At 37.5% G+C, this 17077-nt stretch overlaps 1 protein-coding gene across 4 annotated transcripts in view; it reads right to left on the bottom strand.

Moving 5' to 3' along the window:
- Positions 1-1280: 1280 nt before the first annotated feature.
- smim29 (small integral membrane protein 29) overlaps positions 1281-17077 on the bottom strand; it is a 48974-nt gene continuing 33177 nt past the window's right edge. For 3 of the 4 annotated variants that reach the window (XM_039748702.1, XM_039748703.1, XM_039748704.1), the window contains exons 4-5: positions 9729-9834; positions 6983-7754 (exon numbers count right to left, since the gene is read on the bottom strand). In XM_039748702.1, the coding sequence (XP_039604636.1) occupies positions 7689-7754; positions 9729-9834 (172 nt within the window). In that variant the 3' untranslated portion in view covers positions 6983-7688. Of the gene's footprint in view, positions 3550-6982; positions 7755-9728; positions 9835-17077 lie in introns of those variants that run through there. The other variant, XR_005633049.1, reaches the window with a different exon arrangement.

Here is a 17077-nt window from a genome sequence, read left to right as displayed (position 1 = left end):
ACAGCCAGCCTCTTTAGCAATGACCTTTTGTGTCTTGCCCTCCTTGTGCAAGGTGTCAATGGTTGTCTTTTGGACAACTGTCAAGTCAGCAGTCTTCCCCATGATTGTGTAGCCTACAGAACTAGACTGAGAGACCATTTAAAGGCTTTTGCAGGTGTTTTGAGTTAATTAGCTGATTAGAGTGTGGCACCAGGTGTCTTCAATATTGAACCTTTTCATTATATTCTAATTTTCCGAGATACTGAATTTGAGAATTTCATTAGCTGTCAGTTATAATCATCAAAAAGAAATATTTGAAATACATCAGTCTGTGTGTAATGAATTAATCTAATATACAAGTTTTACTTTTTGAATGGAATTACTGAAATAAATCAACTTTGTCATGATATTCTAATTTTATGACCAGCACCTGCATACCTGACAATGTGTTTCTCTCTTTTTTCAAATAATAAAATAATTTTTCCTTTAACAAAAAGACCATTGTGTCTTCATCCAACATCTTATGGTTAAGGTTGGATATCTGCACTGATGTTTCAATTCAATTCAGATTCTGATTCACTAAGCCCCAGTTCAATATTGATTTTATCTTGATTGAATTAGCGTGCACTAATATATTTAAAGTGCTGTTTTTTTAAGAAATTACTTAACCATGCATACAGAACACTAATACAATGTGACAAATTTCAGTAACACTTTATTTGAAGGGTTTCTACACAGTGACTTCATAACATATGCATAAGCATTGGAAGACATTTAAGAAGGAATATTTGAGTAGTAATGAACAGTTAACATCAGTATTTGAAAGATGTGTAGCAAAATATCATTCAAAATTCACCACAATTTAACTAATATATGTATCGCCACATTAGAGTTCATATATATTTTATACAATGCAATGGCATCTGCTTTATATCTATATCATCTTGCGAATAATATTATTGTAAAATAATCATATTGCTTCTTAGATAATAAATATTATTAAATAACCCATTTATGTGTTATGAATCTCCATGTAGACACCCTTCAACTAAACTGTTAGCCAAATTTATTCCCCTATCGGACATTTAAAATCTTGAATTAGCCAAATTTAAAGATATAGCGGGAAGACTTGTGTCTTTCTAGAATTCTACAAGTTACACATATCTTCAGTTGCTCACTTGTAGCAGTCACTTTAATCAGTCTTGAAAATGTGTCTTGAAAGTCCTCAGGAAAAAAGGAAGCATTTTAAAATGAGGATCTAGAGCTGTTGCTTGTTGACAGCAGCACTGCATGAATAGAAAATAAAAGAAAAAGAACTAGTCATTTTTGCTGATAATGCAGCTATTATGGAGCTATTTCAAGGCGGATGCTTTGAGCACACGGTCAGTTTAAAATCACAGGCTGCTCTAAAAATTCTAAGAATTGGCCACTTGCCGGAGTGAGGTCCATTATAGGGTGTCATATTTACAGATAAAAACTGCTATAGATTAATTTACCTCATGCCCAAAAAATAACAAACAGAAGGGTGGAGCTAAACACTGTCTCCAATGCAAATTGTTTAGGCAATAATCTAATTTGGATGTCGACTGTGATGTTTTTGGGTAATGTCGAGATAGGTGATTTCTCATATTTGTCGTGTTACAACAATAATTAACTTCTGAGTTGCACAGCTTAGATAATGCTTTGCTTTTATCCAGTTGTTCTATACTAATGCATCATTTTAATCCGTATTAAGTCCACACATCTGATTTAAGTGTGTAAGACACTGATTTCAGGACACAACATTTTATATAAAGTAGTAAAATGCTTTTTCAGTAGAAAGCCTTAACAGGCGCATTAGTACAATCTCCTGGATTGGAAGGCAAAAACATTGATAAGCAAAAATCTGCATATAGTAACTGAGCAGGACAGAAATTCACGATTGATCTTGGGACTTTAAGAAACGATACTGAATCACTTAAATGAAAAATAATGATTAACCAGAAAATCAATATTTTTACCCAGGCCTAGTCATGATACTGTTATAATATGCATGGTTTTCAAACACCTAAAATTCTAAGCAGCCTATCAGCATTTGTGTTCAGATCTTTCTGAAATCCACTTCTGAACTCCAGGATCATATCTGGCTACAGCCTGTGTGCTCCTGCATTTTGCACAAAGCAAGACCCCTCCCTGGACATGAAGTCATTCCGTCACAGAGCACACTCCTTTACATGTGTATTCAAACGTACACACACGACCAATTTACAATTATCATAGTAACTACAGATATTCTATTGCCGATGTCTACAGAAAGTTCCTTAAGGCTTGGTTTTTGTTCTGACATGCAGCGTGAGGTGTGGGACCTTATACAAATGGGTGTGTGCGCCTTTCTAAACCATGTTCAGTCAATTCATTTTGCTGCAGATGGGAGTCCAATTAAGTACTAAACATGTCTCAAGGATAATTAAAGCAAACCGGATGCGCCTGATCACAATTTGGATTGCCACAGCCAAAAGTCTGAATACTTACATAAATGAGAGATTTCAGTGTTTTGATTTTTAATACATTTGCACACCTTTCTGAAAACATGTTTTCACTTTGTCATTATGGTTCATTGAGAACAAACTAAAAGGTGCAGGAAGTAAAGAGGTCTGAAAACTTTCTGAATGCACTGTATATATATATATATGCAATGTTTGTGAATTAGTTTTTGAAAACAATTTCCCATTTCTCTTTTACACTTTGCCATTAATTACTGACTAGAATGCCTGTTTTGTACTGATCAGTTATAAGATTATTTATAATGGAACTAGGGACAAAGTGCTTGCACCATTTACTTTTTATCTTGATTTTATTCTGTATTTCTTTACTATCTACATAGCACAATTTTACGAGAGAGGATGAAACATTTGCCTCTAAATTCCTCTACTACTTCAAGCGACTAGTATACTCCTAGTTAGAAAAGTCTATTGGTTTTATTTTAGCCATTCCCCCTTTTTGCTTGTTGCAGTCACCACAGGCAGTTTTAAGCATGTTGGTATATAATAAAGTACACATCCCTGCATTTCCAAATTCATGGAAGAAGTAGCTTAGATACAGTAATAACATCAAATCAGCTAAAAAGAAGGCTAAGGGCAGTGGGAGTATCACAAAGCAGTCTTACATAGTCTGTGTAGGCATACAGTAGTATTAAGTTAGCTGAGTCCAGAGCATTCAATGGCGCGGATACGTATACAGTATTTTATTTGCACTACCTTTCCAATATCTTCATGAAAGAAAAATGCAAAAAAAAAAAAAAAAAAGCATGTTCCTCTTGTTTCACCTAATATTATTCAATTTTTGTCTTGCATATTTTCAATATTAGAGCAGATTACATTTTGGGAAATTTTTTTTTAAATAATTTCAGGGGGCCAACTTATGTGCATTTCCTAGAAAAAAAATATCTAAATTCAGAATACAATACATTCTGGAATTCCGGAGAGCAAAACTAATCATACTAACCAGTGCATGCTATTTGTTTCCTCTATTACTTGCTTCAGCATTACTGTAGTTTTTGGATTGTGCATCTTGGCAGTGATTTGAAGTACACTGTAAAAGTGAAAATATATTATTATTAATTGCTCTGAGTACATTGCTAAAATTAAGCAGAAAACTAAAATGCTCTGCCACTGATTTTTGCATAAATTTCACTGAATTCTAGAATGCATTACTTTAATCAGATGGCATATTTCAAAATGATTTTACAAGACATTTTCTCATTTATAAAGAAATCAAGTTGTTCTTATCTATTGTTCTCCAAGACTTTAGTGTATGTATCTCTCTGTATACATTTTCTTGTCCTTCTTTCGGCTGCTCCCGTTAGGGGTTGCCACAGCAGATCATCTTTTTCCAAATCTTTCTGTACTCTGCATCTTGTTCTGTTACACCCATCACCTGCATGTCCTCTCTCACTACATCCATAAACCTTCTCTTAGGCCTTCCTCTTTTTCTGTTGCCTGGAAGCTCTATCCTTAGCATCCTTCTCCCAATATACTCAGCATCTCTCCTCTGCACACGTCCTAACCGACGCAATCTCGCTTCTCTGACTCTGTCTCCCAACTGCCCAACCTGAGCTGACCCTCTAATGTACTCATTTTTAATCCTGTCCATCCTAGTCACACCCAATGCAAATCTTAGCATCTTTAACTCTGACACCTCCAGCTCTGTCTCCTGCTTTCTGGTCATTGCCACCGTCTCCAACCCATATAACATAGCTGGTCTCACTACCGCACTATAGACCTTCCCTTTCACACTTGCTGATATCCGTCTGTTACAAATCACTCTTGACACTCTTCTCCACCCATTCCACGCTGCCTGCAGTCTCTTTTTCACCTCTCTTCCACAATCCTCATTACTCTGTACTGTTGATCCCAAGTATTTAAACTCATCCACCTTTGCCAACTCTACTCCTTGTATCCTCACCATTCCACTGAACTCCCTCTCATTTACACACATGTATTCTGTCTTGTTCCTACTGACCTTCATTCCTTTCCTCTCTAGAGCATATCTCCACCTCTCCATGGTCTCATTAACTTGCTCCCTACTATTGCTACAGATCACAATGTCATCAGCAAATATCATAGTCTATGGGGACTCCCATCACCACTGCAAATAGGAAAGGGCTCAGAACCGATCCCTGATGTAACCCCACCTCCACCTTGAATGCATCCGTCACTCCTACCGCAGACCTCACCACAGTCACACTTCCCTCGTACATATCCTGTACAACTCTTACATACTTCTTTGCCACTCCCGACTTCCTTATACAATACCACAACTCCACTCGAGGCACCCTGTCAAATGCTTTCTCCATCTCCACAAAGATGCAATGCAACTCCTTCTGGCCTTCTCTATACTTCTTAATCAACACCCTCAGAGCAAACATTGCATCTATGGTGCTCTTTCTTGGCATGAAACCATACTGCTGCTCACTAATCATCACCTTACTTCTTAATCTAGCTTCCACTTCTCTTTCCCATAACTTCATGCTGTGGCTCATCAATTTTATCCCCCTGTAGTTATTGCAGTCCTACACATCCCCCCTATTCTTAAATACTGGCAGCAGTACACTACTACTCCACTCCTCAGGCATCCTTTCCAAGATTCCATTAAACAATCTGGTTAAAAATTCCACTGCCATCTCTCCTATACACCTCCATGCTTCCACAGGTATGTCATCTGGACCAAGGGCTTTTCCATTCTTCATAGCTGTCCTTACTTCCTCCTTGCTAATCCACTGCACTTCCTGATTCACTATCTCCACATCATCCCACCTCTTCTCTCTCTCGTTCTCTTCATTCATAAGCCTCTCAAAGTACTCTTTCCATCTGCTTAACACACTCTCCTCGCTTATGAGTTTCCATCTTTATCCTTTATTATCCTAACATGCTGCACATCTTTCCCAGTTCGGTCCCTCTGTCTTGCCAATCGATACAGGTCCGTTTCTCCCTCGTTAGTATCCAATCTCTCATACAACTCATCATACGCTTTTTCTTTAGCCTTCGCCACCTCTCTCTTCACCTTGCATCTTATCTCCTTCTACTCTTGTCTACTTTCTGCATCTCTCTGACTATCCCACTTCTTCTTTGCCGTCCTCTTCCTCTGTATACTCTCCTGTACTTCCTCATTCCACCACCTTTGTCCAGATATCACACCAAGCACCCTTCTAGCTGTTACCCTTACTGCATCTGCTGCAGTTTCCCAAATGTCTGGTAATTCTTCACTACCACCCAGTGCCAGTCTCACCACCTCCCTAAACTCAACCTTGCAGTCTTCCTTTCTCAACTTCCACCATTTGATCCTTGGCTCTGCCCCCACTCTCTTCCTCTTCTTGATTTCTACTGTCATCCTACAGACCACCATCCTATGCTGCTTAACTACACTTTCCCCTGGCACTACTTTGCACTCTTCAATCTCTTTCAGATTAACTCTTCTGCATAGGATGTAATCTACCTGTGTGCATCTTCCTCCACTCTTGTACGTCACCCTATGTTCCTCCCTCTTCTTAAAATACGTATTCACAACAGCCATGTCCATCCTATTGGCAAAATCCACTACCCTCTGACTTTCTTCATTCCTCTCCTTGACACCATACCTACCCATCACCTCCTCATTGCCTCTGTTCCCTTCTCCAACATGTCCATTGAAATCCGCTCCAATCACCACTTTCTGTCCCCTTGGGTACACTGTTCATCACTTCATCCAACTCACTCCAATTTCCAGCTTCATAATCATTACTCTGTCTGACACTCTTTTCATCTCCAGAACACTCTTGACATACTATTCCTTCAGAATAACCCCTATTCCATTTCTCCTCCTATCCACACCATGATAGAACAATTTGAATCCACCTCCGATCCACCTGGCCTTACTCCCCTTCCATTTAGTCTCTTGCATGCACAACATATCAACCTTCCTTGTCTCCATCATATCGGCTAACTCTCTCCCCTTACCAGTCATACTGCCAACATTCAAAGTTCCTTCCCTCAGTTCCACTCTCTTTACCTTCTTCCTCTCCTCCTGCCTCCGGACACTGCTCCCCCCCTTCTTCTCCTTCTTCGGCCAACCGTAACCCAATTTCCGCCAGCATGCTGTTGACTAACAGTACTGGTGGCAGTTATGGTTAACCCAGGACTCGACCAATCCGGTATGGAAATTTGCATTGTTGTCCGCATATTGATTTGACAAAATTTTACATTGGATGCCCTTCCTGACGTAACCCTCCACCCATTTATCCAGGCTTGGGACTGGCACGAAGAAACACACTGGCTTGTGCATCCCCTGTGGCTGGGTTTTCTCTGTACACATTTTCAAACCTGCTTAATCTGCTTTAATGTTTAATTTGCTGTCCTCTACAGATACTACTTTTATTTCTTACACCTGAGGAAGTAACCATAATAAGTATCCCATTTTTCCACTTAAACAAAAGCAACCATTGTCTAGAAAACATGAGGGAAAATATGCAAGGCTATAAACCTACAAGTAACAGTTTTACAGCTTTTATTTCTGTTTCATCTACGCAACCACTCACTGGCCAGGTAGCACAAATCAGTGATAAACAATGATAGTTTTTATTTTTATTTTACGCATACTGTACATTTAAATACACACCAAATCACACACACATTAATGCATAACTTATTACTTTCAGTTCTTTTCTTTTCACAGGTGCCTTATAATAAACTACCCCTTACCTCACTCTGGCACCTGCATCATCCTGACTTCATATGACTTGGCAAGTGTCAATTGAAATAGTTCCTTTATGTTGGGGTGGTTGAAACATCTATATATTCTCAACACATTCTTCTGATTTAGGCTTGAATTCTGGAAAAGCTTCCCCCTATCAATTCAAACTATAAACCATTTTGTATATGATTATTAAGCACAGTTATTTTTAAAATAAATAGAAAGAACACACAGAAATACTGATTTAACTAAAAATGAATACTTGTACAAATATTAAATTATTTTCTTCAGAAAGACAGAAAGGTAAAACATTATGTGTGATATGGATAGAGGGTATGATCTGATAATTTATTTCAATTGGCTATGTAATTTCCCATTATGAAAATGAAAAAAATTATATAAATAAAAGAAAAAGGAGGGTTTGAAAGCTGTGCTATTCAAATCAACAAAACCTGTTAATTCATGACAGGTGTTCTACTGTACACCTGATCAAATCAAGTTTGTCAGGCAGGAACTTCCTTTGCAAGTAAAGGGCGACGCTGTTGTCTTCTTCCCCAGCCTTGTACCACCTTTGGATGAAACAGAAGGTTTATAATTATGTTGGGAACAAAAGTAAAACACGCAGCATTTTCTTCAGTCCTAAAACTATATGTTTTAATATGAGGTTCATATTTACTTGTTTTTAAGCAATTTCCTTCAAAAGCTGGGTAAAACTTATAATTTAGGTCATATTCAAAATTAAAATTTAAAATATTTTTCTGATTTTTTTTTTTTTTATTATGGACTATATGTAAGAGATTTATTTGCATCTTGTACAGCTAGCAACCAGTATTACTATTGTCCTCCCAAGTGTTTTATTTTCCTCACCCCTTTACATAAAGCCGTGTCTTTTTCCGATGATCTTCCTTTATCTAGGCAATGTAGGTCCCAACCTAAAAGCTTATCAGAAAATTCACCAATTTCCATGACTCTCTCTCTAACTGAATTTGGAACTTTATTCTGAACTGAAAAATAAAGACCAGCCCCTAATGGGAGAGTGTTACAGTATATCCAATATTGCATACTGTCTCAAATTAATATACAATTCTTATTAAATGATATATGGTACTGAAAAAAAATATTACAAACGGAAAAGAGTAAAAATTTTAAAATATTGGTGTTTTAAGCAAACATCTAGCTTTAAAAAATAATCTTGAATCTAACAGTTTCTATTAAGACTTCATACAATATAATTCACATCTACCTTTCTTGTTGCACCCACTGGCCAGTATCATTTTGATTCAATTTTCACTCAGATCTATGCCCTACAGTTATTTATGTAATGAGTCATTATGGAAGATGCCTCCCTGGCCACTCATATGTTTAGACTAGCAAAATACCTGCGCTTCGCAGTGGAGAAGTAGTGTGTTAAAATAAAGGAAATGGGTACCTGAACAGTAAACTAAGTGTAAAATACGTACACAATAACTATAACAATCATAACAAATGAACAATAAAACAGAAGAGAACCCGTGGATTAAATAAAACCTACACAATAACTATAACAATCGTAATAAATGAACAATGAAACAGTGGAGAACCCGTGGATTAAATAAAAAGGCTGCTTCATTGGCGAAGCAAGGAAAAAGGACTTTCTTATATGTCGTTCGTTTATAAAACAGTGCAGAAGCTGTGAAAAGGCTGCTTCCTTGGTGAAGTAAGGAAAGGAATGAACACACCTCAGCGAAGAACGGCTTTATATGGGCAGACAGTCAATTACGTGGGAGGCGTGCTGATTTCCGCAACAGCCACACTTATGAATATGCTAAGCACAGTCCTTCACCCGCGAGCAAGGAAAAAGCACGGCCTTATATGTCGTTTGTTCAAAAAACAGTGGAGAACCTGTGAAAAGGCTGCTTCCTTAGTGAAGCAAGGAAAGGAATGAACACACCACAGCGAAGAACGGCCTTATATGGGCAGGCAGTCAATTACATGGGAGGCGTGCTGAGTTGCGCAGCAGCCTTACTTATGAATATGCTAAGCACAGTCCTTCACCCGCGAAGATTTACCTTATATGGGCAGGCACTCAATTACGTGGGAGGCGTGATTATGCAAGACGCAAGAGCCTCACACGGCGACCGAGCTGCCCGCTATGGCCGTATACAGTATACGAAAGTAGGTTCCAGTTATGACCGTTACGCGTAGAATTTCAAAATGAAACCTGTCCAACTTTTGTAAGGAAGCTGTAAGGAATGAGCCTGCCAAATTTCAGCCTTCCACCCACACGGGAAGTTGGAGAATTAGTGATGAGTGAGTGAGTGAGTGACTGAGTGAGTGAGTGAGTGAGTGAGCGAGTGAGTCAGTGAGGGCTTTGCCTTTTATTGGTATAAATCAATAGTCAATTCAAAGTAGTCAATTCATGTACTATAAAAGCACATGTGGTTCCAGCAACTAAACAAGAAAAACAATGAAATAAAACTAGTTATGAGAAGTAGAGGGGATACAGTTTCCTATTTTAAGTAACAAACCTGCCTACAACAAAATATTGAGACCAAAGTCTATACCTTTGTATCTTCATCCCTCCACATAAACTCTTGCTCTGCTTCAATAAGTTCTTCAGAGGGGTCATAGCTGTAAACTGGAAGAAGTTGATGTCTTAATCGATCCACCCTGAAATGAAAAATAAAAACATGTAACATTTATCCATCATTGTTTATATTCTCTCCAGATTTTTGAGTGTCACAAATCAACAATCTATACAGAATGGCCCAGACATTCCTTTCAGCAGCAGCTTATAAATTCATCAATATGAATCTCAGGAATTCCCAAGGCAACAGGTGGTTGTGGGATATCTTGCTAGCAGGAAGTACTGCTAGAGCAGCACTAGATGCCCCATTCAGCTCAAACAGCTCTACTTGTGTATAGTGACTACAAGCAATAAGGGCAAATTTTTGTTTAAATATTCAATTCCTCCTTTAGCTCCATAGTCTGGTAAAATCCACATATCATTGTCCATTTCCCAAAGATCTTTCAACACCATGTTACTTATGCTTCTGCCACAGAAGAGGCCATTACTCTCTCAACTGAAGAGAGACACTTTTCTGGGAAATACTGGCAACTGGTAACTTTCATCATGAACTTGTTACATAACAAAGTACTCTAGAAATAACAGCTATGGTAACATTATCTGTAAAAACCAAAAATTCTAGGGTCAAGTCCCCAATCACACAACATTCAAGTCAGCTTGAGAGCAATAACACAAACATGAGCTTACAAAAACTATCTAACAGTGCCTAGGGGATACACTGTTGTAGTTTTGTAAAAGGCTTGTAACAGAAGTACAGACAGGGCTGATGAGGATGTATGGAAGTACCTTGTATTTTCCATTCTTAAGGAACACAGGCATACTATGTTGCAGAAGAAAAATACCACACATATGGATACCAACCACATTTTAGTATTCTAGGTTATGTGTAAACAGACATTTTTCAGAAAAATAATTTTTAGACAAATACATTATTGTATGTTAATATGTCTTTTATACATATTCATTTAGCCAAGGTACAGTGCAGACACAAACTAAGCTACGGATGAGAAAATTAAAAACCACAGAGCAAAATACAAAGCAGCAAGACTCTAAGGACATAGAGTACCATACCTTATACCAGAGTAGAAAAATCTAAATATTTTTATTCAAAATAATATTAAACTTCATCAAAATAGTGAAAGTGACTATTAAGTCTCATCACTACAAGAATAAAAATACAAATCTGTTAAAGTAAAAAAAAAACACCTGCCCATCTACAGTCAACACTTACTTGTTAGTATAATTCAGCATTATAGACAGTTAATTCATTTTACAAGTATTTACGTAAACAATACAATTCTCATCTTTGTTGCTGTATTTGTATTTCAAAGCCCGACTTCAGCTATGATAACCATAGGCCATATAGATAGCATAACAGCAGTCAGCCTGACAGCAGTGATGTAGCACATGCTACTGAATGCATTTAATTAGAATGCGGTGGCCAAAGAATGGTTCTCCAGACTGACATCAAACTGAATTTAAAAGAGTGGCCATTAAAGTGACCAATAAAGGTTGTACTGAAGTTGGACTACGTTTGAAGAACTGTCAAATGAGAGAAAGAAAGGGGGTGATCATAACAAGCACACATAGCAATAAATAGGATCAGGATTTTTTGCCTTTCTCTAGTTTAGTTCTGGGGCTTACTGTGGCCACAAGTTTCTGTTCCAAATACTTTCACAAACAGTGATTCAGTTTACTTTTAACTGATGGCATTGTTTAATTAGCTGTTTTTTATCCTTTTTTATTCTATACTTAAAAAGCACAAAAGTATGAGATTTACATTTACAGAAAATGTAGAAATGTTTGCATTTTTGCCATATATTTTAATGCTTATTGCTTTTTGTCATTTTCTTAATAATTTAACTTTTTTGCTCTGTGGACTTTGGTCATTTAATTGTAATTTATTAATGGCAATTACTAATGAGTAGAGGAGACACTGGGGAAATATGAGAAAAATAGTGCAGCCACTTATAGTAAGTTTGCTCTTTAGCAAATAATGGCTTAAATACCCAGAACACCTGGAAGAGCAGTGAGAAAGATATTAGGATGATGATGAAAATCTTAAAAACCTAAAAAAAAAAATCCATCCAATTAAGAATTAGCATAACAAAACAAAGAAACTGAAAAATAACTGTTCACTTAATTAAGGAATGAGTCCAATTAAAAGCATAATTTAGCTAGGATAAAAACCTGCAGCCAGCAGGCTACCAGGTCTAAACTCTGGAACCACCGAGTTCGATGATGATCTGATGGTTCCTTTGTCATTACAATTGCATGGTTAATTGGCAACTAGTTAAGAAAACAACAAGCAATTAAAAAACAAAGAGTTAAAATGTTTAGGATTAAAAGATAAAAATGAATGGTTCTGAAACTTACCAAATAAGATTAATCAAAACAAGCACAAAAATGTTGCTTGATCAGTAACTGCTTTAGCAAAAATAACTGCTTTTGAATGAAATGGAGACACCATGAGGATCTATATTTAAGTATACTGCAAGGAATATACATACACTACTAGTAATATAACAGTAAACAAGTTATTAAAAGAATTATGGTAATGCAGAATAGTGTTGAAGTCAGCACAGGTGCCTGTACATAAAAATCTAATGTTCTATAAATGCTATTTTCTCTATGTTCATTAATAACATGTAGAATGTTGGCAAATGTGCACCATGGTTGAAGTTTTAGTTGTGTTTCTCAAGAACACAAGTTTACTGCATAGTATAAATGTTGAGCAGCAGCCCTATGTATTATAAATAAATACCAATACATCCAATGGACACACCTGACCTATTATTTAAAAGTCACTTTTCTTTTTTACAAGGACTATCACCTTGTGGACCACTCAATTTATGCTTTTGAGTCACAGGTGATATGTGGACTTTGAAAACCACTGATACAGATTTTCATCCTAGCTTGCTAACATGAATTAACCCATTATCAGAAAGATCAATCACAGCTCACTGTATGCAGAGCTGCGGCACTTGGTTAACTGGTGTATGTTTCACTAATCCTTTGCAAAATTAGTGAGGGAGGGCTCTTCATGCCTTGCAATACAATTATTTGATGGATGGGTCCATTTCATGAACAACAGTGTTTCTGGGGTAGAGAAGTGGTTAAAGAAATAGAGTGAATTGAAGTGTTATAACTGAGTTTCAGTGCAAAAGTTTCACTGCATGTAAAGTTATTAATAATATTACACATACATTTTACAGCTTTATTTGTACTTGTACTTAAGGACCATTTCCCTTGATTAATTTCAATATTGTTTTATACCATAACCAAAATTTGTATATAGCCTGGTTTCCACTAGATAAAGGTCATGCACTGTTTAATTCACAGCTACTTCAATTATTGTGAAAGTACTTTTATAGCAAGTACTTTAATATCAAACTCTCAAGTTAGTGAAAAGTTTTAATATGCCACTGCTTTAACCATTTGATTTTGGGTCACTGAACAGAACATCAGAACATGTTATGCATTTTATAAAAGTAATTAAAAAAAGCCAATTTAGTCGACTTTCAGTAATACACTGAACTTGAAATTGCCCGTTTTGAGTTTGTCAGGAACAGGAAAATATTCTTTGCTCATGTTTCCTATCGATCCTTCAATTTGCCAGTAATTTCCTGGGAAAAATTTGCATTGATGTACTGTATATGTCAGCAATCCTAGCCACCATGTAAGTTTACTTTATGCGCAAAGTACGTAGGATGTGGTTTCACTAATGCATTTAATAGTGAAATCATAAGCTTAACAGCTTGTGTATACAGTAGACATGTTCATTTTATAACCACACACATGCACACCAAACATTAAAAGGAAATTTTTTGTAGTCTTTTCATAACTGTATACAGAGTTTATGAAAAAAAGAGACATCTCCATTGCTGCAATTCAAAAATACAGTTTTTGAGAGTTTGTTTGATAAATAAAACAAATAAAACACAGACTGCCAAAAGCAAATGAATTACATTATTTTTATTAATCTGTTACATAAATGAACAGCACAGTAATGCTGAACATCTTAAGTATGACAACCTCCAGTTCTGTCCAGGCTATTTTCTTTACAGAATTTCCATATTCTCCCAGTGACTCCCATGATCACAAATGCTAAAAAATATGTATGCTATGTCATTTGGTGACTATACTCTAGCACAGTGCCCGGGTATGGAAGTTTGATTAAACCTTGTGATAAATGAGCCTCTTGTCCTGGTTTGGATTGTGCCTTATCCCCAGTGATGCCAGGACATCCTCCAGCATCCTGAAAATGGATTAGGCAAGTTCAATAAACAGACAGATGGCTAAATACACATTATTTAACAGCCAAATTGATACAGTTTTGATTTGTAAATGTTAATGTGTTTTATCTAATCTTGGGTCTGTAACTGTCATTGCTTTTCAACACTTTGTTAAATATTTGAATGTATAAATCCTGTGCAGTGGATTTTTGTGTCACATTTAATAAAATTTTGACATTACTTTAACTACCAAAAATGTATATGTCTAACCCTTTAACTTATACTTGAGCCTATTTTGAAAGCAATTATATGAACTTGTTTGGTTTTTATTGAAACCTCCAATCTGTCTCTTTTATTTATTTTTATGTTCATTTTCCTAATCATGCCTTTAAGACAGGGTGGAGTGGTGGCTCTGATGCTAAGGATCTGCGCTGGTATCCCGAAGGTTGCCGGTTTGAATCCCCGTCACTTCTAAAAGAGATCCTACTCTGCTGAGCCCTTGAGCAAGGCCCTTAACCTTTAATTGCTCCAGGGGCGCTGTACAATGGCTGACCCTGCACTCTGACCCCAAGGGGTATGTGAAAACTAACAAATTCTTAATACAAGAAATTGCATAAGGCGAAATAAAGAACAAAAAAAAGATATGGGAGGAAACCAGACTATTTGAGCAAACATTTCAGAAAAATTAAATTTAACATTAAATGTAATTTCAGAACAGAATTCAGAAAACAACACTTCTAACAAACACAAACTCTAAATAACCTAATATTTCTATACTTAAAACAGTTTAATAACATAAGAAGTCTGACAATACAGGAGGAGATCATTTAGGCAATTAAGATTGTTAATTTTCCTTATTAGTTAATCTGTCCTAATACCTTATCCAAATGTATTTGGTAAAGGTTTCTGCTTAAACTTCATGGCTTAGTAATGTATTTCAAATTATCTCAACTCTTTGCATGAAAAACTGCTCTCTTCACTTTTGGATACATTGCTTCTTAATTTCTACTGGTGTCCTCATGTATGAGAATCATTATGTACAGTGTATATATACATATTCTCACAACAATGGACCAAAGACATACAAAAGGTTTGGGGCAGCCACCCTTATATTGTTTCCTGGCTGCAAAAATAGGAATACAGTAATCCCTCGCTATATCGCGCTTCAACTTTCGCGGCTTCACTCTATCGCGGATTTTATATGTAAGCATAACTAAATATATAACGCAGATTTTTCGCTGCTTCGCGGGTTCTGCGGACAATGGGTATTTTTACTTCCTGTACATGCTTCTTCAGTTGGTTTGCCCAGTTGATTTTATACAAGGGACGCTATTGGCAGATGACTGAGAAGCTAACCAATCAGAGCATGCAGTTAAGTTCCTGTGTGCTGAATGCAGTGTTAACCAGGAAGTCTCGTCTCGCTCATTCAACATCGTGTTTCGCTGTGTAAAGAGTTAACTTTTGTGCTCTTTTGTGTTTATCTTTGTGCATAGTCAAGCTCTTCATTATGGCTCCAAAACGATCTGCTCCTGCTACTGCTTCAGGGGCCGTGCCCAAGTGCCAGTGGAAGATGTTAACGATTGACGAAAAGGTAAACGTTTTGGATTTGTTGAAGGAAGGGAAAAGCTACACCGCTGTAGGATGCCATTACAGCATCAATGAGGCTACGATTCGTTTTATTTAAAAAGTAGGAAAGGAATATAAGATCTATGGCTGCAGTGTCCTTTTAACCAAGGTGCAAAATGAGTTGTAAGTGGATGTAATAAGGCAGTAGTCTGGATGGAATCTGCTTTAGGAATTTGAATTGAAGACTGCCAGAAGAAGAACAATGGCAGTGCTACACAATCGCCTGAAGAGGCTTCTTTAGAAGGGCTGTAACGCTCTCCTTTGTTGTGCAGTAAAATTAAACTCATTGTTATCAGACAAGTCATCGTGTCATTGTTGGTGAGTAAACATAATTCATTTTCTACTTACAGTACTTAGTACATGTACGTGTGTTTAGTGTCACTGTACACACATTTACTGTATACAATTTTTCAATACAAAGGGATTTTACTGTATAACTGTGCAGGGAATATTTATAAACAGTGTGGGAGAGTTTATAAGGGCTTAAAATATATAAAAATAAACATACAAACTTATGGTTTCTACTTCGCAGATTTTCACCTATCGCGGGTCTGGAACGCAACCCCTGCAATCGAGGAGGGATTACTGTAATTGTTGTACAGATATATACAGATCAGAGTCCAGAACAGAACTGACTTGAGGGCGGCTATAAAGACGTCATCAGGCCCGGAACCAGAAGTGTCATTATCAGGGCCAAGCAGAATTTCTCATAATTGGTCTGCAGAGAAGTGAGATAAAGAGTTAGTGCCCTCCGCCACCCTCTGGTCTGGAATTGCTCTCATTCAGGCCATTCAGCTGCCTCCCATGCCCACATGTGTAACTAATATATATATATATATATATATATATATATATATATATATATATATATATATATATATATATAGTCAGGGATGCTAGGGGCAACGACCCGTCCGGGTCAAGGCCCACCCTGGATCACGTGGGGGCCGCCTTCCTGGTTGCTCTGGGGGCCACAGGTTGAGGGCACGGAAGCCCCACCCTGTAGGGGCCCGTGGTCACCGCCAGGAGGCACCCCAATGCCTTGGGGACCTGTTGCCTCAGCACTTCCGCCACACCAGGAAGTGCTGGGGGGAAGACTTAGAAGGTTACCTGGAGAGCTGCCAGGAGGACAGCTGGCACTTCCGCCACGCTGTGGCGTGGCCAAGAGGGGAATGCCAGGAACCACCTGGAGCTCATCCGGGAGAGTATAAAAGGGGCTGTCTCCCTTCATTCAAGGCTAGAGTCGGGTGGAAGTAGGACGAGGCAAGAGAGGAGAGTGGAGGCGGCCCGAGAAGAAGGCATTTATGGCCAGGACTGTATATTGGGGTTTGTGAGTGTGCACTGGACTGGGTCTGAGTGACCATTATTGTAAATATTGTATATATAATAAACGTGTGGTGGTGATTAAGAGCATGTCCGCCTGTCTGTGTCCGGGTCGGCTCCACAATATATATATATATATATA

This window comes from Polypterus senegalus, chromosome 3, assembly GCF_016835505.1.
Source record: "Polypterus senegalus isolate Bchr_013 chromosome 3, ASM1683550v1, whole genome shotgun sequence".
NCBI lineage: Eukaryota > Metazoa > Chordata > Cladistia > Polypteriformes > Polypteridae > Polypterus > Polypterus senegalus.
This window is presented reverse-complemented; position numbering and strand designations above follow the sequence as displayed.